Raw genomic sequence first — 25718 nt, 5'->3', positions numbered from 1 at the left:
TTTGACGATGCCACAAGTGGTTTCACGACACTGGTTGTTTATGTGGGGGTGGGGAGTTCAGAGATTGACCCTGTGTGCTCGCTCAGTCCAGAAATAGAATGCATTCAACAGAGTTTTGCATGTTGTCCACACAAATCTACTCATCGTATCAGCAGACACTTAGGCATGCCTCAGGTATGCGCTGAATTTTGTGCCAACATCTGTGTTTCAAACCACACTGGATTAATTTGTACAAGCCCTTCATGGTGGTGACAAACAACATTGCGTAGAGTTTTGTGAATTTATTCCAGGTGTTGGGCTAAGAGACAATAATTTCTTTTCACACTGAGTGTTCAGTGATTAGGCTTTGTCCCATTTAAGTGGAAAAGAGAACCACCACAACATAAAAGTATGGGGAACAATAGGCATATACCATAGTGAACCAGGACAGCGACTCCCCGAAGTTTCATGTGGTTTATGCTCTTTCCTTAGAAAAAATTTAGGGCCTATTCTTTTTACAGTTACAGGAATCATGTACTTAGATATGTCTAAGCTTTTTTCACAACTGCAGGAACATGCTAAAAATTTTTTATTTCACGAGGATGGAGCACCACCGCAGTGGCACCTGCATTTAAGAGCATTTCTAAATAGTGAGCTGTCTCAATAATTGATCACCCTTTATTTGTTCAGAGTTTGTGAAAAACTCTACGTGCCTCCCCTTCTTATGACATTAGGTGAACTGCGATGCCACATAACGACCGTGATAACTCCAGACACACTTTCAAAATTATGGGATGAGTTTGACTATCATTTGGATCTTTGTAATTTGTCAGATGGAGGGCATATTAAATATCCATGAAAGGTAATGAAAATTTGAACATAAACATAATTGTCAGAGGAACTCCTAAGGTTATATGGGCATGCAAGTAAAAGATATTTTTCCTTGGCATTTACCAGCCAATGGTGGTCTGTCTCTGTTTACTTTTGCAAAGCCCATATGTTCAGTACTCCTGTTGATGATTTCTCACCATTTCACTCAAGGCCTCCATCATCTACCGCCCTTCTTTCTCTGCTTTTAATTTTGTTTCACCGCTACTGTACTAACGGAAAATGCTTCATGGGTATTTAAACTGTTTGTTTCTTTAAGGTGTCAGAACACTAACTTTTAGATGAGCCTCCCTGATGCGTGTCTTACTGATGAAAATGCACTTTGTTTCTCCTCAATAATTGCAGTCCTGATTTTAGTGATACATTTCTGTACGTAAGAAGCATGTCAACAAGGTCTCTCCACTTAAACTTACTAGAACAATGTCATCTGCACAGGCATATATTGTGTATAGTATGTTGTTGTGGTCTTCAGTCCAGAGACTGGTTTGATGCAGCTCTCCACGCTACTCTATCCTATGCAAGCCTCTTCATCTCTCAGTACCTACTGCAACCCACATCCTTCTGAATCTGCTTAGCGTATTCATCTCTTTGTCTCCCTCTACGATTTTTACCCTCTATGCTGCCCTCCAATACTAAATTGGTGATCCCTTGATGCCTCAGAATATGTCCTACCAACCGATCCCTTCTTCTAGTCACAGCGTGCCACAAATTTCTCTTCTCCCCAGTTCTGTTCAATACCTCCTCATTAGTTATGTGATCCACCCATCTAATCTTCAGCATTCTTCTGTAGCACCACATTTCGAAAGCTTCTATTCTCTTCTTGTCCAAACTATTTATCATCCATTCACTTCTATACTTGGCCACACTCCATACAAACACTTTCAGAAACGACTTCCTGACATTTAAATCTATACTCAATGTTAACAAATTTCTCTTCTTCAGAAACGCTTTCCTTGCCATTGCCAGTCTACATTTTATATCCTCCCTACTTCGACCATCGTTAGTTATTTTGCTCCCCAAATAGCAAAACTCCTTTACTACTTTAAGTGTCTCAATTCCTAATCTAATTCCCTCAGCATCACCCGACTTAATTAGATTACATTCCATTATCCTTGTTTTGCTTTTGTTGATGTTCATCTTATATCCTCCTTTCAATACACTGTCCATTCTGTTCAACTGCTGTTCCAGCTCCTTTGCTGTCTCTGAGAGAATTACAATGTCATCAGCAAACCTCAAAGTTTTTATTTTTTCTCTATGGATTTTAATTCCTACTCTGAATTTCTCTTTGGTTTCCTTTACTGCTTGCTCAATATACAGATTGAATAACATCGGGGACAGGCTACATCCCTGTCTCACTCCCTTCCCAACCGCTGCTTCCCTTTCATGCCCCTCGACTCTCATAACTGCCATCTGGTTTCTGTACAAATTGTAAATAGCCTTCCACTCCCTCTATTTTACCCCTGCCACTTTCAGAATTTGAAAGAGAGTATTCCAGTCAAAATTATCAAAAGCTTTCTCCAAGTCTACAAATGCTAGAAATGTGGATTTGCCTTTCCTTAAACTATCCTCTAAGATAAGTCGTAAGGTCAGTATTGCCTCACATTTTCCAACATTTCTACGGAATCCAAACTGATGTTCCCCGAGGTCGGCTTCTACCAGTTTTTCCATTCATCTGTAAAGAATTCGCATTAGTATTTTGCAGCCATGTCTTATTAAACTGATAGTTCAGTAATTTTCACATCTGTCAACACCTGCTTTCTTTGGGATTGGAATTATTATATTCTTCTTGAAGTCTGAGGGTATTTTGCCTGTCTCATACATCTTGCTCACCAGATGGTAGAGTTTTGTCAGGGCTGGCTCTCCCAAGGCTATCAAAACTCTTCACGCAGTATCGTATCTCCCATTTCATCTTCATCTACATCTTCTTCCATTTCCATAATATTGTCCTCTAGTACATCACCCTTATATAGACCCTTTGTATACTCCCTTCCAAATTTCCCTTTTTTGTTTAGAACTGGGTTTCCATCTGAGCTCTTGATATTCAAAAAAGTGGTTATCTTTTCTCCAAAGGTCTCTTTAATTTTCCTCAATAATTTTTCCTCAGTGATATATGCCTCTACATCCTTACATTTGTCCTCTAGCCATCCCTGGTTAGCCATTTTGCACTTCCTGTCATTCTCATTTTTGAGACGTTTGTATTCCTTTTTGCCTGCTTCATTTACTGCATTTTTATATTTTCTCCTTTCATCAATTAAATCCAGTAGATCTTCTGTTACCCAAGGATTTCTACTAGCCCTCATCTTTTTACCTATTTGAGCCTCTGCTGCCTTCACTATTTCATCTCTCATAGCTACCCATTCTTCTGCTACTGTATTTCTTTCCCTCATTCTTGTCAATCGTTCCCTAATGCTCTCTCTGAAACTCTCTACAACCACCGGTTCTGTCAGTTTATCCAGGTCCCATCTCCTTAAATTCCCACCTTTTTGCAGTTTATCCAGGTTCCATCTCCTTAAATTCCCACCTTTTTGCAGTTTCTCCAGTTTTAATCTGCAGTTCATGACCAATAGATTGTGGTCAAAGTCCACATCTGGCCCTGGAAATGTCTTACCATTATATAATCTATCTGAAACCTTCCAGTATCTCCAGGCCTCTTCCATGTAAACAACCTTCTTTCATGATTCTTGAACCAAGTGTTAGCTATGATTAAGTTATGCTTTGTGCAAAATTATTCCAGGTGGCTTCCTTCTTCATTCCTTACCCCCATTCTATATTCACCTACTACGTTTCCTTCTCTTCCTTTCCCTACTATCGAGTTCCAGCCACCCATGACTATTAAATTTAGGTTTCCCTTCACTATCTGAATAATTTATTTTATCTCATCATACATTTCATCAATCTCTTCATCATTTGCGGAGCTATTTGGAATATAAACTTGCACTACTGTGGTAGGCGTGAGCTTCGTATCTATCTTGGTCACAATAATGCGTTGACTAAGCTGTTTGTAGCAGCTAACACGCATTCCTATTTTTTTTATTCATTATTAAACCTACTCCTGCATTACCCCAATTTGATTTTGTATTTATAACCCTGTATTCGCCTGACCAGAAGTCTTGTTCCTCCTGCCACCGAACTTCACTAATTCCAACTATATCTAACTTTAACCTATCCATTTCCCTTTTTAAATTTTCTAACCTACCTGCCCAATTAAGGGATCTGACATTCCATGCTCTGATGCGTAGAACACCAGTTTTCTTTCTTCTCACAACGACACTGTCCTGAGTAGTCCTCACCCGGAGTTCCGAATGGGGATTTAGCCATACGGTAAAGCTGCATGCTCTCGGGAAAAATTACGGCTGTAGTTTCCCCTTGCTTTCAGCCGTTCGCAGTACCAGCACAGCAAGGCCGTTTTGGTTAGTGTTACAAGGCCAGATCAGTCAATCATCCAGACTGTTGCCCCTGCAACTACTGAAAAGGCTGCTGCCCCTCCTCAGGAACCACATGTTTGTCTGGCCTCTCAACAGATAACCATCCGTTGTGGTTGCACCTATGGTACGGCTATCTGTATCACTGAGGCACGAAACCTCCCCACCAACGGCAAGGTCCATGGTTCAATTGGGGGGGGGGGGGGGGGTGCGAGGGGGCGAGGGGGGGAGGAGGCATGGTTCAATGGGGGGGGGGGGGAGGAGGCAGGGGGATGATAAAAGTTTGCCAAGGCTTTGTTGCACTAACACGCTGGCTAACTAGATGATGCAGTGAGAGTTTCTGAATTGGACACAAAATGTTCTCTCTTAGACACAAGGAATTCGCTAGTCACAGACTTCATTAATCACTATACCACAATTGTAAGAATATCAATAAAATGTTTTAGCTTTAAATCATTGTGATGGAATATGGAATAATTGCAGAAAATTATGTAAGTATTTTGTAAACTGCCACTTTTAATTTTAGGTTTTTTTTACTTTCATGTGTGAAGAAAAGTTTTTATGTATCTCGGCTAGTGTTTTGTAAACGTCATTGTATTTCATGAAAATTTTTATTTCATTAAAATTGGGAGCACAAAGGAAGGAAGGTTGTGTATTATCTATCCTTGTTGTCATAAGAAACTGAGGCCAAGTTGACACTGGAAAAGCCTGTGGAAGTAAATCACCTGCAGCCTAATCAAAAGAATCTTCCTGGCATTCATCTGAAGTGCTTTATGGAACATCTAGAAAACCTAAATCTGAACTCCTGAGAGGAAATTTGAACTAAACACTCTGAATAAAGTTTCTTAACTACTGCATGATCTTGCACAGTTCATTATAATACGAAAACATCAGCTACATAGCATTATACGATATGATTATTATTGATGAATTCGTGTCTCCATACGCTCAAAAAAGAAAGGCTTTACCCATGCAGTTCCGTGAAAATACATCAGGGTGTATATATGGACAAGAAAAACAATTTTTCCAGATTTCCTGGTTAAAAATACACTTTTCCTGGGTGACACTTTTTTCAGTGTGAAAATACACTATACCCTGGGTGAAAGTACATTTTTTCCATTTTGAGTGAAAGATATTTGATGCATGGCAACATGTACACTGCGTATTTTTGTATTATGGAAGTATAAATATGAATTCCACGAAATACAACACAGTAGCTTCTGAGGCATTGAAATCGAGACTGTGATGTGCTTTTGTTAGCCCATCACAGCTCTTGTGATGTGACCTCTCGCCAGCCAATGACAGCAGACATTCAGAGCATAGGTCGTGGTGTAGTTAGCCAACAGCAACATCACTGGTGAGTAGTGCGAACACACAAATATCAGATGCAAAGTAACCAGTGAAATAGAGAAGGAAAAGCAGCAAGTCGACCCATGGCACTTAATGTATAACCATCAAACAGATCCAACTTGTCTCATATCAAGGAAGTGGTTATCCAATGGACAGTACTGCTAGAAGGCCAATCTGAGACCTGCGGCCTATATTTATGGTTGGATTCCCTGCAAAATACAAACCCGCACTCCAAAGAGGGAGTCACACAAAGGCATCAACTACAGTAGAGTAAATGGACAGCACTGAACAGATTAAGAGCAGGAGTCACAAAATGCGAAGTAAACTTGGTTAGGTGGTGTACTCTGCAGATCACCATAGAGAATGTGGAGAAATGCAGATGATTGAACATTTGCTCAAACACCCATAGATGGACTTCGTTTGCACAGCGGAAGATCTATTTTTGGGCAACGACAATGCCATTAAAGCTGCTGTTTAATAGTTATTGGTTGAAATTAATATACATACAATAAAGTCACAGCAAAAACCTATGCTTTAAAATATAACACTGCTAGTAAATTTTTTTTGTTTTTTTCCCCTCGAAGGTTTGGTTGCGCAGGATCCTAAGAGCACAGCTTAAACTGCAGCAGCTGAATATTTCTGACAAGCACAATTATAGATTTCACTGCAGAACACCAAACATTTCGTGGGTTACTTGGCTGAATAAATGTTCTTCGGAGCACTTCAACTTTTCTGTAGAAAAGCCAATTGTGTGTGAAATTGCTCAAGAACTAGCCTCACACTTTTTCTGAGGGATAATTATACTTTTTGCCATCATTGTATGATTTATAATCTAGGAAGGAACTAAAATACATACAAAAAACTAACCTTGAAGCGTGAGCTTTTTTAACGTGCATTACTGCATTACCATTTAAGGTTTATCAAACACAAATGAGTCAGTAAAATTTTTATAATGGCATAAAGGCTGATCTTGTAGAACCAGAATATTTCTAAATGGCTGGTCCTCAAAGTGTTATATTTTGAATGAGATTCGAGTTCTCCATGCTTTAAGAAGTTCATCACACATTCCCACAGGCAACATAATTCACCTTGTGTAAAAAGAAATTTACTCTGGAACTGATGCTTCTCAAATCACCATTCACAGTATTTTCCCATGACCTGTCAGAATTTTTTTTTAAATGGAGGATTTTCTTTGCAACTGAAGTTTTATTTTGGTGTTATTCTCTCGTTTATATTTTATTGCTGCAGTGTTATTCTGCAGTAGCAGGCTGAAGTAAATCCTCTGTTACAGTATCAGTTCTTACCAGTCAAAATTACAAAAAATTAACTGAAAACAAAAACAAAGAAAATTTCCTAGTGTTGTAAAAAATGCCCTGGTTTTTCCCACATTTTTCCTGGATGAAAAAATTACCACGTTTTCCCAGAGTGTATACACCAAAACCAAAAGCGAATAGTGTACTGCTAGTACATTGCTGGCAAACAGAAAAATCAAAGTTGGCTGAACAAATAACGGGGCGAAAATTCTGTGAATGCATATGCTGCCACTGGATCACCAGGTGACCATTTCACTATCATGATAATTATTATTATACAACAATTGTATATGCAATTGAGGTCCTCTGTACACATCTGCATAATACATTGCTCCCTATGAAATGCGGCTCTACATATTGTATATGCAATTGAGGTCCTCTGTACACATCTGCATAATAAATTGCTCCCTATGAAATGCAGCACTACATATTGCATGTTCCTACTAAAATTTCAGTCCCAGTCCATTAAAGTTGTACCAACACTGTTTCAGTATCACATGCTATTTGGTCGAAAAGCTGTAACAACACACTCTACATGCTAATGCAATTATTAAAGGGATATGATGGGAGAAATGTAAGACATGGGAGAATTACCAAACTACTGAAACAGGTATTAGTTCTACAACTTTGCTTCCGCTGTTTTGCGATAGATGGCAGTAGTGGCAAGTGGTGGTGCAGGTGGTAGGTCAACGTAATGCCATCAAAATATTAGTCAATTTGTGTTTTCATCATGAAGTTATTATCAATCACATACGTCAACTTACGAGTCCAGTTCTCGTCATTTTATATTTTTGCTCTAACATGAAGAAATCTGTGGCTGAGGTTCAGAAGGTAATGGGTAAGCCCTATGGTGAGGCACCTTTTAGTGAAAGGATGTGCAGAGAATGGCTTCAAGAATGGTGATTTGAATGTCGAAGACTGGCATGGTGGTGGAAGAGAGTAGGTTTCTGAAGCTACTGACACTGACAGAAACAATCACAGGGATTGCTATCACAAGCAACTGATGCACTTGAAACTCGCACTGAAATAATTGGAAATGTTGAAATGGGAAGTCCAACCCCACCCGCTGTATTCTGCAGACATAATCTGTCTAACTACCACCTTTTTCGATCAATTGCACATGGCCTGGCTGACAAGCACTTCCGGTCATGTGTACAAGTGCAAAATTGGATCAATTCATGGATTTCCTCAAAAGATGCCCAGTTCTTCCACCATGGGATACATATGCTGCACGAAATAAGGGAGAGAGTAGTCACCAGCGATGGCCAATACTTTCAATCGTAAATTTCTTTTAAGTTTTTCACAATAAAGCCACAAAATTCATTAACAAAATGGTGGAAACAAGGTTGTACACCTAATTAAAAAACTATGAAACACTGTTTCACCACTGATACAAAGTTACAAAGCTTTGCAGTACAGAAGGGGTTTTAACAAACATGCAGAAGGTGTCGACACATTTTGGAACTGTTGCTCAAACAGTACAGTCAACTCCATGGTACAAAATGTCACTGTAAAGATTTAACAAACTTAATAGATGTGCCCATGCTTTAGTAGTTTAAACAAGCACTTATAGTGAGTGTAAACATTAAGAATTGTAAATATCTGTACGCAATTCACTGCTCAGCCCTAATAAGCTTCTCAATATTTTTTCACTATGGATGCATATAACTTACATATGAAGTTAGATGGCATAATTAGCTCAACATAGAAAATTACAAGCAAACAATCCACAAGTAAGCTCTCACCTCAGTATTTCACAGTTCTGAACCAAATAACCCTACATACACATGATGTACTTGCCAAAAATTATTATTGTGTACCGGGTCTAGAACTCTTCATTTGATTACCATTTAGAAGATACTTACACTTAAGAGCTGTTCAGACAGAACAAAAACATGTCACATTAGTGTGTTTACTTGGCATGGGGAATGTAATAACAAGTCACAAATTGACTAACAAAACAATATATTTTTACTAACAGTATTGTGTTTTCCAACACACAACTATTTCACATTCAGGTTTCATTTCTAATACTGAAGCACAGTTACTAAAACATAATCACGTCGTCAAGCTCTCATCATTATTGCAATAAATATGTGTGGGAGGGACAGGAAAAGTCAGGGTATACAAACAAGAATAACAAGCTCAAAGCAACAGATCACATCTGTTCAAATGCTTTGAAATATGCCTAACATATAAAACCTCTATTTATAACATTTTAAGGATCACAGTTCACTGGCACAATCTGTGTAATTTAACTATCAAGTAAAGCTATAACTAGAAAAGAAACACAATGAGTATTTTCTTCATAAAAAAACACATTACTGGGAATAAATGAAGTAAAAAACGAAACAAACAATAAAGAAAAAAAAGGAACATTTTTATCTAAAAATAAGTGGAATGTTTGAACGGCAAAGGAGACCAACTTCAGTCTTATATTTCTGCAAAGAAATGGTGCCAACTTTTTAAGGTCACTGAAATTTGCATATTGACATTGAGATATTGTCATTTATCCACCAAAAAACAATTTCCTTAAAAATAGGAAAATGTCATTTAAAAATGAAAAATACTGTAAATACTGTCTAAGGTTTTCTGTCATGATAGTACAAATACATTACGAACTAGACTCTGATAAATTAATATTTCACTGTACAAACTACATCAACACATTACAATATATTGTTCGTGGAACATGAAATTACCAACAGTACATAACTATCAGATTTTCAGTAATAAATAGTTACTCAGTTACTACAAACAACTATTCATAAATATATTACGCACAGAGTATATACATTTTTGCTCGATTTCTAAGTATTTTTAAAAATTAACGCTTCATTGTGTTCATAAACTTTCCGCACATAAATAGTAGGCTACTTATGATAATAAATTCTTCATATGCATTCAGCCTCACAATGGTTCTAGGAAACTGTGCTGCAGGCCATTTCTTTACAGCATAAAGTAATGTCTCAGCTCAGTGACACTTTTGTAACTCTAAAAGAAATACATCTGATAATTGGTACAATTTTTCTGCTAAACAGCATACACCAAAGCTCATGTGCAAACTGCACAATTCCAGGTACCATAAACATGAATAATTTCTCTTACAAGAAAGTAGTAGCAGTAGTAGTAGCTTTTTCATGAAATGGTTCGACGTGGGGTGACAGGTGGAGTGGAGTTGGCAGTTCCTACCCTTGCAGGAATTGGAGGAGGAACACCAGCTCTTGCTGGTACTGGTGGTGGTTGTGCTCTGTCAGGGATAGGTGGCGGTGGTAGCTGCCGCTGTGGCAGAGGTGGTGGCTCCATCTCTTGTGCATTACTACCTGATGAGTCTAATCGTGGAGGTGGTGGAGGGGGCCCACTTGGTCTTGCTGGGCAGTAGTCATCCTGAATCTCCTCATATATTGCATTGCTGTCTTCCTGTTGGTTGTAGACTGTCTCTGGAGGGGTGGTAGGAATTTTCTGTTGCACAGGTAAGGGTTTTGAAGGAACACTGATCACCCCTGCCTGTAAGAACAGTGTTTGAATCATCATGATACTCAAATTATAAATAATGCCAAATTACTTCTAACGCATCAAGCCAGCATTTAGACAGTATGTAAAAAGCTAAAGGTACTTTTAGTCATAAAACAAGCACTAAACAAGAAGTTTCTAGACTAATAGAGACAATTAAGTTACAACTAAACACACTTCATAGGAAGGAAATGGATTATAGGCCATCAAAAAAGGTAATTTTTTTTCCCAATAACAAACATACTCCTCATTCTGGCATTCTGGCATATTCTATGGTCCAGTCCCTTGTAAGTCACACATGAAGGAAATTGAATAATTTTATTGATTTATTTGTATTTGGATAAAGTTTTACGTCTGCAAAATTAAATGTACTGGAAGAAAGGAGAGAAGCAAGTTTTGGATCAAACACTGTGCTGACAGCAAAGTCATTAGAGATGAACATAATCTCCAACACAGCAATAATGAGGGAGGAAATCAGACATTCTCTTTTCAAAGATGCCGTGCCAGCATTCACTTAATCAATTTAGGGAAACAATGAAAAACATAAATCAAGATGTTAAGATGGGGATTTGAGCATTGCTTCTTCTGAATAGAGTACACAGCACCACCTCAGTTGATGAGAACACATCAGGTATTAATTCAGCACCATAACAAAGAGGATAAGTAATTAACTACAGCCTTGCTGAAAGTACTCTCAACTATCATCACAGAATTTACTTGAAGTTATTTCAGGATGTCACATGAAAAATAAATCAGAATTGAGAGACAAATGGTTCAAATGGCTCTGAGCACTATGGGACTCAACTGCTGTGGTCATCAGTCCCCTAGAACTTAGAACTACTTAAACCTAACTAACCTAAGGACATCACACACATCCATGCCCGAGGCAGGATTCGAACCTGCGACCGTAGCAGTCGCACGGAATTGAGAGACAAATTTCAACCTCTTTCCTCCTGAATAAGTCTAGTACCATTTCGACCATGCACACAGTGCCTCCTTACTTGGGTCAGCCATTTTTATTATCCTGTGGGGTGTTATGTAAATATGTTGTGATTCAGTCTCCTACAACAAGCAGTTTACAATAGCTGTTATCCAAGAAATACTGATTTAACTTACCTCAAACACTTCAAAATTGTGTACTCAGTAGTCATGACTGTTTTCATGTGAGCATTGGTACAAAATTATATCTAACCATCTAGTTGACCCTCCATAGGCCAATGAAGAATGGAAACACTTTCTGTACAGTATTTGATTTACAAACAGATAATCATTTTTAGGAAACAATATATTACGTAGAATATGTAGACAAAAAAGTGTACAATTAGAAAGAAAGGAGGTGGTTGTTTGTGTGTTTGTGTGTGTGTGTGTGTGTGTGTGTGTGTGTGTGTGTGAGAGAGAGAGAGAGAGAGAGAGAGAGAGAGAGAGAGAGAGACCAGGGGGATGGGGTGGGAGGTGGGGGCAGGGAGAGGAGATCCACTGTTGGGAAGTATGCAAAGATTTGTCCATGCAAAAGAGGGCATTAGATGGTACTCGCAGCTCCCTCCCAAATGGTAATATTATTATTGAAATCTCATCAGCTTGATTTTTCCAATTCTACCATAGAAACACATATTTTAATCTAAAAAAATTTACACAAACTATAATTTCTACAGATATGAATCCTAATTATGATGTAATGCATCAGAAATGTCTGCAGGTACCCAATGGTGGCAAAGTTTTATATAATCACTGTGCCCTTCTTTGGTTTCACCTGACAATTCCAGTAAGCGAATGTCACTGACATGTTCAGTGTGCTCCCCCTTATAACAAATGTTACAATGAAAAAGCCTTTCCACATGAGATGCAAGATGATGTGACTTAATAGTTGCTAGCCCCTTCTGATGCAACATAACAGTGACAAATTTTCCATAGAGAGACAATCATATGGATGAATGATTGTATCATTCACGAGAAGCTAACTTGAGCAGTAGTGAATGCAGTTTACATGTAATACTTGGAGGAGAAAACAAAAATGGAGTCAAGTAGAAACATTCTTCTGAACTGTAAAAACTATGCCAATCCTCAGAACTTCTGTATTTGCTCATTCCCACTATACACAGTGTCCCATTTATATCGCTCACCCAAAATAACTTTTTTCTTATGCATTAAATGAAAAATTGTTTCCAACAATGCTTTTATCCTCATTGGGTAATACTTGCTGAAGGTATGTGTTTTATGTATCACCACAGATGTAGGAGATATGGGGTAGAGGTTAAATTTTTTAAATGGAACCATGTACAATTTATTCAAGAATACACTCACCCTTTCCAAGAAATATTCAAAAATGTACCCCACTGAATCATTTTATCCATGAAACTAGTAGCTATGGAAATGATAAATATCACATAACTTGAAACTTCCTGGCAGATTAAAACTGTGTGCCAGACCGAGACTCGAACTCGGGGCCTTTGCCTTTCACGGGCAAGTGCTCTACCATCTGAGCTACCCAAGCACGACTCACAACCCGTACTCACAGCTTTAATTCTTCCAGTACCTCGTCTCCTACCTTCCAAACTTCACAGAAGCTCTCCTGCGAATCTTGCAGAACTAGCACTCCTGGAAGAAAGGATATTGCGGAGACATGGCTCCTGCGAATCTTGCAGAATTGGCACTCCTGGAAGAAAGGATATTGCGGAGACATGGCTTCGCCACAGCCTGGGGGATGTTTCCAGAAATAACAACACAGGTTTCTGAAGAATATCAGGAAGCATGTTCCAGAATAAGTCAACAACACTGGATACTAAATATACCCCATGTAATAAAATACAGCATAAAGGAGAAAAACTAAAAGTAAACACACACACACACACACACACACACACACACACACACACACACACAAACAAACAAAACAAAACAATTTATGTACAAAAACTCGATGAACTAATCATAGCACTTCTGTATATGTTAGATATTTGTGTCGTCCTTTGAGCACATGTTCAGCAAAGGTGGAGTCTGATTTATTTAATCTCCAGCTACATTCATGTTCAGTCAGCCTTGTTGACATGGCCCGGCCTGTTTGATCAATGTACAGTTTATTGCAGTCAGTGCAGGTTATTTTGTAGATCCCACTCTTGCTTAGTTTATCTGTTTTGTCCTTGCTGGTGAATAGGAGATTAGCTGTAGTGCCTCTTACATAAAATGATGTTTTATAGTTTTGGGATTTCAGTCTTTCTCCTAGGATAGTTTGTATGATAGCTAACCTAGATATGGAATAGTACAGCAGTTGGTTTTTGGTGTGGTTGTTATTGCAGAGGGGGCATAAATGTAGGGCAAGATTTTCCTTCTTTGTTTCTTGTGCACGATTTTGTCAACTAATACAGGGTTACAGCCATTGTTATATGCAATATATTTAAGGGTGTCTACTTCTGTTTGGAAATTTTGTTTAGACACTGGTATGGATGTGAGGTGATGCACCATGGAATGGAAGGCTGCATATTTGTGTGTTATTGGGTGTTGTGAACATGAGGGTATTACTGTGTACGTTGTTGTGGGTTTTCTGTAAAATTTGAAAGTATGTGTATTTGTGGTGATATCTAAGTTAAGGTCTAAAAAGTTAATGGATTTTTCACCTAGCTCCATGGTGAATTGTATGTTTTTGTGTTGTGAATTTAGATGTTCTAGGAATGTGTTCAGTTGTCTGTTGGTACCTGTTCACATAAACAGTACATCATCTACATATCTGTATCAGTATTTAATATTATAACTGAGGGGTTCATTTTCTAGGAACTGTTTATGAAATTGTCCATGAATATTTCAGCTAAGAGGGGACTGAAAGGGGACTCCATTGCCAATCCTTCTAGCTGTTTATGAAGGGCACCGTCAAATTGGAAATAATTTTGTTTCAGACGTGTTTGGGTGGCAAAATTTATGCCTTCTACTAGTACTGGGTTGACACCTGCTCTGTATAATAGTTCTGTCAGAATATCAAGGCATTCTTGTGTAGGTATATTTGTAAATAAGCTGCTTACATCAAAGGATACTAGTTTTGCAATACTTGGTATTGGAAGGTCTTTAATTTTGTTCACAATGTCCACTGAGTTTACAATTCCAAACTTAGATTTGAGTTTTGTTTTGGTTTTCATACAGGAATGCAATTCATTGGCAATTTTCTATTTTGATGCAGTGTAAGTTGGAACAAGTGGTCTTAGAGGATGGTCTTTTTTGTGTAGTTTAGGGAGTCCACACAATTTACGTGCTGTTGGATTCATGTTGATCAAATATTTAACCTCATAATCGTGTATTATACTTTTGCAGGACTTGGTTAAGTTTTTAATTTCATCATTAAAGGTTTTTGTGGGGTCTTTGTTAAGAACACAGTAGGTATTGGGTGTGCGTAATAGTTTCACATTTTCAATATATTTACTTTTGTCCAGGAGGACCAAGGTATTACTTTTATCTGCTCTTGTAATGATTGTTCTGTTTTGGGTGATTTTCTTCTTTAGGTTATTCAGTGTGCTGTGGTCACTAGATTGAGTTGTAGTAGTGTTACACTTGAGCCATTTTTTTATTTCACGCCTAGCTATGTGTTTGGCTGCAATGTCATTATTTATTCTGTATTCTATATCAACTTTTAATACATCAAACTGCTTAGTGGAAGGTTTATGATGAGGAGCCAATTTGACACCTTTTGCTAACAGTTCGATTTTCTTTGTGGAAACGACTGTTTCTGATAAATTTACCACTTGTTCAGAAAAGTTTTGTTCAGTTTTGTGTTTACGGTTGCACTTCGATGACATAGGTTGTTTATTTTACGTTTCTGGTGTAAGAACATATCATGGATTATGTTTTGCACTTGCTCCCTCATTTCATTATCAAAAATGTCGAACTCACACTGATGTAATTGCTTGTAATTCTCATGTGTATCACTTTTACAAACAACCAAAACAAAACTTTTCTGAATGAGTGGTAAACTGAAGGAACATTCTGTCACAAATAATAGGAAATTGTCTTGTGAGCAATACAATATTCTTCACTAAAATTTGCAATGCCTTATCTGGACCGAAGTGAAGTTAACTTCTGCAGTCTTTGCAGATACAACCCCGGTTCACAATGGATGGATTGTAAGAATAACAACTTCATTTACTTGTTGATCACTTTCACCATAATCCTCTCACTACCACATGAATTGTCCTTAATAATGAGGCTGAACTACACAAAGAGTAATGGGAGGGGGTACCAGATTTAATTGTGCAACATGCATCCTACAGACATGAAGGCTACAGTCACAGTAATGTTTCTTTTATTTATATATCCTTTCATAACAAACAGAATGACTAATTTCTTTAATTGTGTGTGTTCAGAATATTGTGACTTGCTAATACAGCTTAACACACAGCGTGCTAGCTTGCAAAACAGGGAGATGACACATATGTATACTGGACTGTGACTCGAACCTGGGACTTTTACCTTTTGTGAGCAAGTGATCTACCGACTAAGTGATTCAAGCACAACTCACGAACTGTTCTCACAGGTTTACTTCCCAGTACCTCATCTACCTTCCAAACATCACAAAAGCTCTCCTGCATACTTTGCAGGACTAGCATCCTGGAAAAAAGGGTACTGCAGGTACATGGCTTAGCCACAGCTTAAAACAGTACTTACAGCTAGTGAAATGAATGTGCCCCATATTATATTACTCAAAAGAAACTTTAAAACTTTAATCTTAATTGATTATGGATTTGAGTAATAACTGTACAAAAACAAACCTTAGGAACTTGTTTTCTGTGTTGATATGGTGATGCTCCAGGTGACACACTCGGCAGAGGTGGTCGACCAGGAGGGGCTGGTCGGGGAGGTGCCTTTAGCGGCACATCAGACTCTTCACCAGGACTTGGACTGTATGATCTATCCACACTATACACGTAATCTGCTTTGTCTGTACCTATGAGAAAATTTGTATTTCAGTTTCACAAATGTGTATTATTATGTATTTTAACTTAATATCACTTTTTACATTTGTACTAAAGTAAGTATACTGCTTTTACAGTTTTATATGCGAGGGTAAGTTGATATTATCTTCTTACTTTCAGATTATTCTTAATGGATTATCACTTACACTCTTGATCAGTTGTGGATGACACATCACTTGATAGCTCAGGTAAAGGTTCGATGTGATCGCATAAAGGTATTGTGTTATTGCTGCAGAGCTCTATTTCCTTCAGGGCCTGATCTTGCCAATTTGGAGTTTTTAAGGAAAGATTCAATGCATGACCACAAATCTGGAAGAAGAGAGAATTACCTTCCATTAATGTGTAATACAAAAATTAAATGAAAAATGTTTTGCATGTAACAATGGACTTAATGATGAGAAATACATGTAATTTAGTTTTAAACATTCAAACAAATATGCACAGTGCTTATAAAAAAAACTGTACATTCCATGGTAATCACACTAATATTACTCATCAAATGCACATACAATGTGTTGCTTTTGAAGAAACTGTTCTTGCCTGGAAATGGTGTGGATACAATATTTACATCAGTGACTTTCTTACAACAGGTACTACGAAATTTAAGACTCTGATAAAACAAGCACCACATGTACAACAGACGTGACGATAATTTCTAGAGGAAAGCTTCATACAAATGCAAGTGATACACAGATGGAAGAAAAAAAATAGTTGAATGGAATGGAGAACAAATACATACAGAAGATGAAAACACAAGGGTTTCAAAGAAGGTACATGGTAGTTGGTGGGAAGAAGGCAAATGTAAAAATGGAAAGTACAGAGAAACACTTTCAATTTCAGAAAAAAGGATTGGAAAAATGGTATTCCAAGGGAAAAATGTATTTATTTCCAGGTTTTGTAAAGCACTCTTGCCTGTACTTCTATCAAAGAAAATAACGATTACAGTTAAATGATCTGATGGAAATCTAAACACAGTGTAAAGATATTTTTTAATCTTTCATCATAAATTTCTCTTTATTTGTATCCGCAGTCCTACAGAATTTTAGAAATGGTATTTTCCACCTGGACTGTTATTAAATCCAGTATATTTAATAATAGTCCTGGTGGGAAATGTTGTCTTTTTTTTATCATAATGTCAAAGCAATGGAAATTCTAAAATGGTACTTTATCTGATAGTTCTAATTTGTGTACAGCAAATTTTACGTGCCCAATAACATACACTGAGGGCTTGAAGTGGGGACCAAAACAATTTGGACTAGGGAACCACATTAAGAAAGATCCTAGTTTCATACAACATGAAGAGAGAGAGATAAAACAATGTATTCCACTCCCCTATGTTTACTGGGTGAAAGATTGAAAGTAATTTATGGTGACTATGGTAAGCATTAAATTTAAAGCCAATTAATGTGGTAAACACACACAATGCTAAGTAAAAAAAATGAAACATACAGTATTCATATATCACACTGCACATTCATTCCACATTCAGGTTACTTTGCATCATACATGCAGCAGAAAGGAAAGTACACCAATTAAGGAACATGAAATAATTTATTCATCAGTTTAATACAAAAAATGTGGTTCATTGCAGAAGTGCCAGAGTATGGGTCCAAAGGTACTGGGTTCAATCCCCAGTTAGTGATAGAATTTTTATCTGTCACTTTTCTTTCACATCTCACAATGTTTGTTAACTTGAAAAAATGCTGAGTTACACTGTGGTTCACAAACCACATCGAACTGTAGGTTCCTCTATAATTGGTGTAGTAAATCAATTCAAATTTTCGAGGCTCGCAATGGCATACCACCTCTAACAGGACTGTGCTTGGTAGTTCATTGTGATTTCAAACTAACCTTTGGGTTGATGACAGCTTTACCACTATAAAACGATTCATATTTATAGTTCTATACCGGGCAGCTCTTAATATGTTTGTTTCAGACTGGATTGTGGCTACGTTGCAAGACCTTCATTTGCAACAATTATTTGATCAATCATCAAGTAATAGTTAGATTATAAAAGATATTTACAACACCAGATGAAGAAAAAGCTTTGTCCAAGTGTATTTATCAATTCATTCACACATTGTGACTTTTGACATAAAATGTCAGAGCATGGGGTACAATGAGGAACCCTAAGTGTTCCACAAATTGGGTTTTGGAATAATCTTGTTAAGTAAAATACTTCATCTGAGGTGAAGCTGTGCCACATTTAAGATAAGGAACACCCCTGCGAGAAAATGGACTCCAAAAAATGAGGCACTTTGGCATAGGCAGGAAAATGTGGTGTTCGAATAATTTATTTTAGACATGTTTCTCCAAGAAACATAATTATACAATAATCTATTGCTTCTGTCATTAGCAGAGGTTGCTATTGAATTTATAGAATACTAAGTAAAGACCTAATCAATGGAATTAGTTAATCAAACAGATGCCAGGACAAGCCACCTACCTTTAGTCTTTTCTTTTTCACTTACACACAAACAGTGTACATCATGACAGTTCACCACTCTACTGACTAATCTTCATAACCAGCAGATGAAGGTGCAGAATCCATGCTTCTGCAGCATTGCACTGCCTTCTTTAGTTTCTGCACCACAACTGCTGTGTTAATGGGTAAGCCACAACTATGCCAGGTTTTTGGGTCCAGTGATTAACAGTAACTTCAGAAGACTGCTAGGCCTCAATGGCTCTGAAAACCTTTCCTATCTATATTTTCATATCTTTATTTTCACTGTACTGAGACACATGTAACAGATCAGCATTACAGATTATGTTTCCATGTACACTTGAGTAAACTATTGTCTTGTCTCTTTATATAAAAACAGATTATAATAGATATTAATGGTAAAAGATAGAGATGCTATGTTATCAATGGCAACTGTGATGACTATACTTAAAATAGTAGTTCAGTATACAAGATTTTCGTTTTCAAAGTAATCACAAACAAAATACCATATTTATCCAAGAATATTTGACCCTGAATAAAAGATGACCCCTTTTTTAAGATAGTACAAAAAATTTTATTTCTAACATATTCTGACCAATCAAACTTACTAACCATTTTATTAACATAAAGTATATGTGTAAAAAAGTTAACATTATATCTATTATAAACTTATATCGTGTATTGATTTTCTACATTCTTATAATACAAGAAGAAATAAAATAAACAAAAAGAAATGATTTACACTACTTTTTATCTTCACTTTCTTTTTTGCTTACTATTTAAATCAGTCATTTGCGGTACCACTATTTTTGTGAAGATACGGGACATTGCCGGTCGTGACGGTGTTTCTCTATTGTTCAGAGAATGACAAGGGATCAGTTTTGTATAGCCAATGGGATGATAATTTCAAGTAACCAATGAGAGGTGAGAACAAAGACAATGAATTTCTAGCACTGAAATTGAAATCATTCTCTTTTTCACTATGGTCACCAATATTTGATCTCCCCCCCCCCCTAGAATTACAAGGTTGTGGTTGTGGTTAGGTTGGGACCTAAGAGCAGTGCGTATATTGCTGTGAGTGAAACAGATATCAATAATATTTATAATCTTTGTTCCCACAAATGTTTAGCTATTTCCTTCAAATACGAAGAGGTTGAAAAGTCAGCCAACCAGTTGCAAATAAAGGTTTATTAGCCCTTGACCTAGGTTTCGATATTTGTAAAAATATCTTCTTCAGCAGGCTGTTTCGCAGCCATGTTTAAGGTCCACTAAATATGTTGTGATTTCTGAGCTGGGGGTTATGATGGGACCTGAGAACATGACCAGAACACAAGGATTCACCTATGCTGCCATACACTAGTCTAGATACAGGAAGTTACTGTCTACTCCGAAACGGTGGATCACTGTTTTCCAAGGAGGAGGAGCGATACTACATGCTGTGCCTTGTTCATCGTGACGTAGATATTATAGTCACTGGCTGGCAACGAGTAGGTCATCAGTTATTACCACACTCTGAATTTATTTATCAATTAACATTTGTGATTTCTGGAAGGTTCAGGCACTTATTTACGAAATTCTGTAACTTGCAAGAATGTCCTATGTATGTAAGTACTCTTTTGAACCAGGCAATTTAGTTCCATGTGCACTCTTATGTGAGCTCAGTATAATTGATTGATTTTAGTGTTAAGTTTGCATTCTCGTTGACAACTCTGACCTCCATAAATGCATCCTTTCTTTTCAACAACTCTAGTGGTAATATACTATGTCTAAGTAAATAAGTGATAACGACGACATACCTGTGTGTGAGACTTGCTGGCTGCCACCAGTGCACATTGCCCATCACGAAATGTGACCCACATTGTGTCTTCAACAAATCTGACAAGAATTACTTCTCCAATTTGACTCAGTTCTTGTAGAAGTGCCATCATGAAATTATCATCAAAGAGATCTTCTCCCGTAGCTTCAGAATCAACTGCCTGTGAATTAAGTACTTGGACATTATGATATATTATTACCAAATTTAACTAATTTGTAAAAAAATGTAGAACATGCATCTTCCATAAAAAAACAAATAATCTTCTGCATATAAGAAGTAAGGAAATAAAGGTATTTACATTTTGCGCTATAAATGATTCAATGTAATGAAGCGGCTGATAGCAGAAGGGTTTTAATAAATGACGCAGATAGTAAATAAGGAAGGACCGTGACTACTTAGGAAAGATCAATACTATGAAATTAATACAGTTTGCAGTGGAAGATGATACGTGGGAAAACTGTGACAAACATGAGCAAACGAAAAACATTCAGTGCAAATGACGAGTGGTCACAGAATGATTCCATGGAAGTTTTCCTTTCTTTTTCCATTCCTCACGCAATCTTATTTCCTCACTCTCATACCTACATTGGCTCCAAATAGTATTCAGAAGCTTTTATTATGTTTTAGGTTATTTTATTGATTTTGATTTTCAGTAAGTAATAATTGACTTTCTTCCATTTCCTGATCAATTAATCAGTTATTGTTTTCTGATCCTGGAGCACCCGTACCACATCCAGGTATGAATCACATAGATTTACACAGCAGTATGATACACTACACAGTAACTGTGAGCACCTAGGCACAATATAACTATGCTCTTATTCTTTATTTTATGACAGTGATGGGCAGGACACATGTTACACATAATATGCTGTTCAACACAGTCAATTGTACCAACTACATGTGAGATCATATATTATCAACTACTGTCAGCATGATCCTTATGCTAATTCTTTTCCAAAAGCTCATTAATTGAAGTAACATCTACATCGTCTATACCTGAATTACCACTGTTGCATCTGGAGGCCCAATATCCTGAATAACTTCCATGAATATTTGGCTTCGGCGTTCTTCATCTACGTGGCCCACATCAATGTCAATTACTGCGATAACTGGCCTATGGTCACTTTGTTTCAGCTCAGCACGTCCATAATGCACAAGCCTCCCTGGATTCCAATCACTTGGTAAGTCTGCAAAAATAAAAACAGTAAAACTTTCTGAGATCTAAAACAATATTCAACAGAATCGTGTTTGCTACTGTGTGAAAACATACACCATATAACTGATGTTTGTCTAAAATTTGCTGAACCGATGTTATGTCAGTAGTTAAATCACAGAAGCAACCTGGTGATTACATTACGTCATGAAGTCAGTGATTAGTACAAATTGTGTGATAAAGTCATTGTGAATCCTCAAACTAAAGTAACATGCTGCAGCATGGGCACCACAAGGTGGTCAAATCATTCTAGAGAGACTGATTCACACACCTTGCAGTGCTACCTACAATTTTTCTCAGGTAGTTGGTGCTAGGCGTACTGAATAAAGTTGGATATCAACAGTATACCATAAATTATCAAATGGGTTAAAATCAAGTGATATGGGAGGCCAAGCCATAGTCATAGTCACAAATTCACTTGGGGGCAACCGAAGAGTAGTGACATTTCACACAGTCCTGTTGAAACATGCATCTCCAACGGAGTACTCTAATGTCAGAAAGACATGCAAGAATGTCCACCTAACGTGCACCAGTCTTTGATAACCAAAGCTAGACAATGTGATCATGTGTAAATGGCTCAGACAATAACTAAGCCACCTCCTGCCTGGACACTACCTTACTGACATACAGTCTCCACAGCTTCTTGCGCCATTCACAACAGCAATGGTGTCAATTGCCTTAATAGCTACACCAACAAACAAGATTCACTGGACCATTTTACACGTTGCAACTGTTCCATAGTGTTTGTGGGTTAATGCTGGGCATTTAACTCTGTGTTGAACAAAGGGACACAAGTCAGACATCTGTTGCATTTGTCTCTGTACAGCCCTAGTGGAAATTGGTTCCTGAAAAACCATATTCAAATAGTCAAATAGGTGATGATCTGGTCCACAGTAGACCACTGACAGCCCTATATGGTTCTGTGGAAGTAATGTGATGTCCATTCGTCAAACACCTGGGATTGCCATATGCAGCCGTTTATGCATGAGGGAACATTATCTTTGTGATATCTAAGATCTACCACTGAATGTTTACCATGAAACAAGAATTATTGTGTCACCTCCTTTTTAATAATAAGACCTAATGAACAGTGATTGAGTACTAACAAAAATTCCCTGCACTGAAGACGCGCAGCAGAGGGTGCCCCATACCAACCCACCATTGCTGGATTCTGTTGGTGTTTCATGGCTGACTGTTCAAAGCTTCTAAAAGCAGTGGTATAACATGTGGGACCACAGAACACAATGTTGGAAAAAGATCTTGATTGAGAGGGGCCAGAGACACGTTTTAAGGCTTGTGAATAAAAATTGTTTCCAAACACAACAGGAATTGTTGCAGGCAGTGAATGTAGGTCCATCCCAATCTGTTGGGGAAATAACATTGTGATGGGAACTGCATGCAATGAACATCTGGAGTCAGTCACTTTGCAAGGGGCCATTGCTCACACAGATACATAAAGATGACAACAGCAAAGTTCATGGGCTGCAAGAATATGTGACTGGTTTTTGGAACACTCCTTCACTCTTTACATCTCACATGGCCTGCAAAATCATTTGACTCTAACTCCATATTAAATCTGTGGGATATGTTGGAATGGCAGGAAAATGCTGACATCAGCATCCCTGCAATTTGGTGGAATTGCACAATCAAATCATCAGTGAGCGGCTTAACCTGGATGTGACACACCTGTATAGCCTTGTGGATTCTCTTCCTAACCAAATGTTATCGAGTGCATGGGTAGAATTACACACTATTAAATGATGCTTGAAATGGTTTCTCTAGAGTTGACTAATTTTTGTCCGATGATCTTATGTCTCAACATAAGTTACCACAAAGTTTTCTGTGCCATGAGTCTCTTAAACGGTTTCATAATGGTCTACGAATTGAAATGATGTGAAAAGCCCATAACCACCATACAGTCAAGTAACAAAAATTATTTATAGTTCCTCTTTTTTTCTTGTGTCGATTTACCAACTTTTGCTTCAATTACAGACATTTTGATCACATGAAAAAAATATATTTTTATATATTTCACTAGCTAGCTATTCTGGATTAAACATCTCTAATATTTCCCATAACTAAACACTGAACTTTAAAAAATAACAAGCTATTTAAGATCAAAACAAAAATTAAAATGTTCCATTAATATGGGAGAAAGGTCAGTAAACGAATGCTTAAAAAGTTTTTACCTGTAAATAAGATATACAACAACTATGGCATTCATTAATATGAACTAAGAACAAAAATTACTTCCACATTTCATGATTTAATCTCACTAGGTCACAATGTGAACACATGAATGAAAAAGCAGTCATACCCATGTCAGGGATCTGCTTCCGCCGCTTCCACAGTACCCTATCTGTCCATGCAGGTGCTCTGCATTTTTCACTTGTGTCATAGTCATCTGAGAATAGATCATACTTGTATGTTGGAGGGAAATTAATATTTCCTTCAATAAAATTTTTGAATACAAGACCTTGATCTTGTTGATTCTGAAAAAAAGAATTTTTGTCATTATTTGCCAAGTAATTTAGGTAACATGATTACTTGAATGGCATTTAAGACAAGAATTTCTAACATAATTCATAGTAACACACAAATAATTTACATACTTTCTGTGAGGAAAGAAACTGCAGGGGGAACAGAGGGGAGAATATTACATATATTACTCATTGCAAAAGCATACCAACGTTATTTTCAATACTATACAATAATTTTTGCACTGAGAAAATTATATCCAATGCAGCAACAAGATCATTTACATCACACAACTCTTACTGGACAATATGTTCAGGATGTCTCAGAGTTAGAACACCTAGACTGCATCTGAATCTACATTTTGCTGGTGGAGTTGAAGGTGATAACTGGAGAATGAGTGTCCAGGCAAAGAATTTTTACTCATCACACTCTCTCTCTTTCTTCTCTCTCTCTCTCTCTCTCTCTCTCTCTCTCTCTCTCTCTCTCTCTCTCTCTCTCTCTCACACACACACACACACACACACACACACACACACACTACATACTTCAGTATTTCTTTAAAAAGACACCAGGAAAATGTTAGTATCACCGTTTAGGTACATCACATTGCAAGAGAGGATGATAATGCTCAGTCAATAGAGTAGTGTAGAAGGCAGGCGGTGGGGAGATCATCATTCCACTCTTCTGGTCTGTCCCATAGATTGCTAAGTGTGTGAATTTCTCTTTATTGCATATATACTGACAGTTATATTGTTCGCACAGTGTTAATTGTGGATGAATGAGAAGGAAACACCAAAAGAGTAACAAAATCTATCTTGTGAACCACCGCCACAAAATGGAAATGACACCTGTAACTGCACCAGTTATCTGACACATAGTAATTTAGTTTAGTTTCTGTTTCTCACTTATTTCTGTGCGGAAATGAACTGTATGTGTTTATTTTACTGTGTAAACTAGTTTTACTAGTTTGCTCTTAAGTTCTTTTGTGTAAATCTTGGTGCATATCTGTGAGAGGTGATTTGCTGGCCAAAGAGCAGTCTCACATGACCCTGTTTAAATTTCATAACTGTTGCATACAATGCTCAGTGCAGCTGCTGTCATGGAACAGAAAGGACACCTGTTGTCTGACACTCAGTAATTTAGATTGATTTCTGTTTCTCACACATTACCATGAGGAAGCAAATTGGACTTGGGTATTTTACTGCACGGACTAGTGTTACTAATTTGCCCATTAGCTTTTCTGTATAAATCTTAGTGCATATCTGTGTGAGGCAATTCGTCATCTGAGGAGCCATGTCACATGACTCTGTTTAATAAGTCAGTGCTTGAGAGTTAGCTTGTTTATTTCC

General features: G+C 37.4%; 1 protein-coding gene across 1 annotated transcript in view; it reads right to left on the bottom strand.

The window, feature by feature from the left end:
- Window positions 1-8900: 8900 nt before the first annotated feature.
- Window positions 8901-25718, bottom strand: part of LOC126469783 (synaptojanin-1) — a 132287-nt gene continuing 115469 nt past the window's right edge. Inside the window, exons 16-21 of the mRNA XM_050097025.1 lie at window positions 24209-24383; window positions 21675-21865; window positions 20656-20835; window positions 16563-16725; window positions 16213-16388; window positions 8901-10459 (exon numbers count right to left, since the gene is read on the bottom strand). Coding sequence (XP_049952982.1) covers window positions 10091-10459; window positions 16213-16388; window positions 16563-16725; window positions 20656-20835; window positions 21675-21865; window positions 24209-24383 — 1254 coding nt within the window. The 3' untranslated portion in view covers window positions 8901-10090. The remainder of the gene's footprint in view (window positions 10460-16212; window positions 16389-16562; window positions 16726-20655; window positions 20836-21674; window positions 21866-24208; window positions 24384-25718) is intronic.

This window comes from Schistocerca serialis, chromosome 3, assembly GCF_023864345.2.
Source record: "Schistocerca serialis cubense isolate TAMUIC-IGC-003099 chromosome 3, iqSchSeri2.2, whole genome shotgun sequence".
Classification (NCBI taxonomy): domain Eukaryota; kingdom Metazoa; phylum Arthropoda; class Insecta; order Orthoptera; family Acrididae; genus Schistocerca; species Schistocerca serialis.
This window is presented reverse-complemented; position numbering and strand designations above follow the sequence as displayed.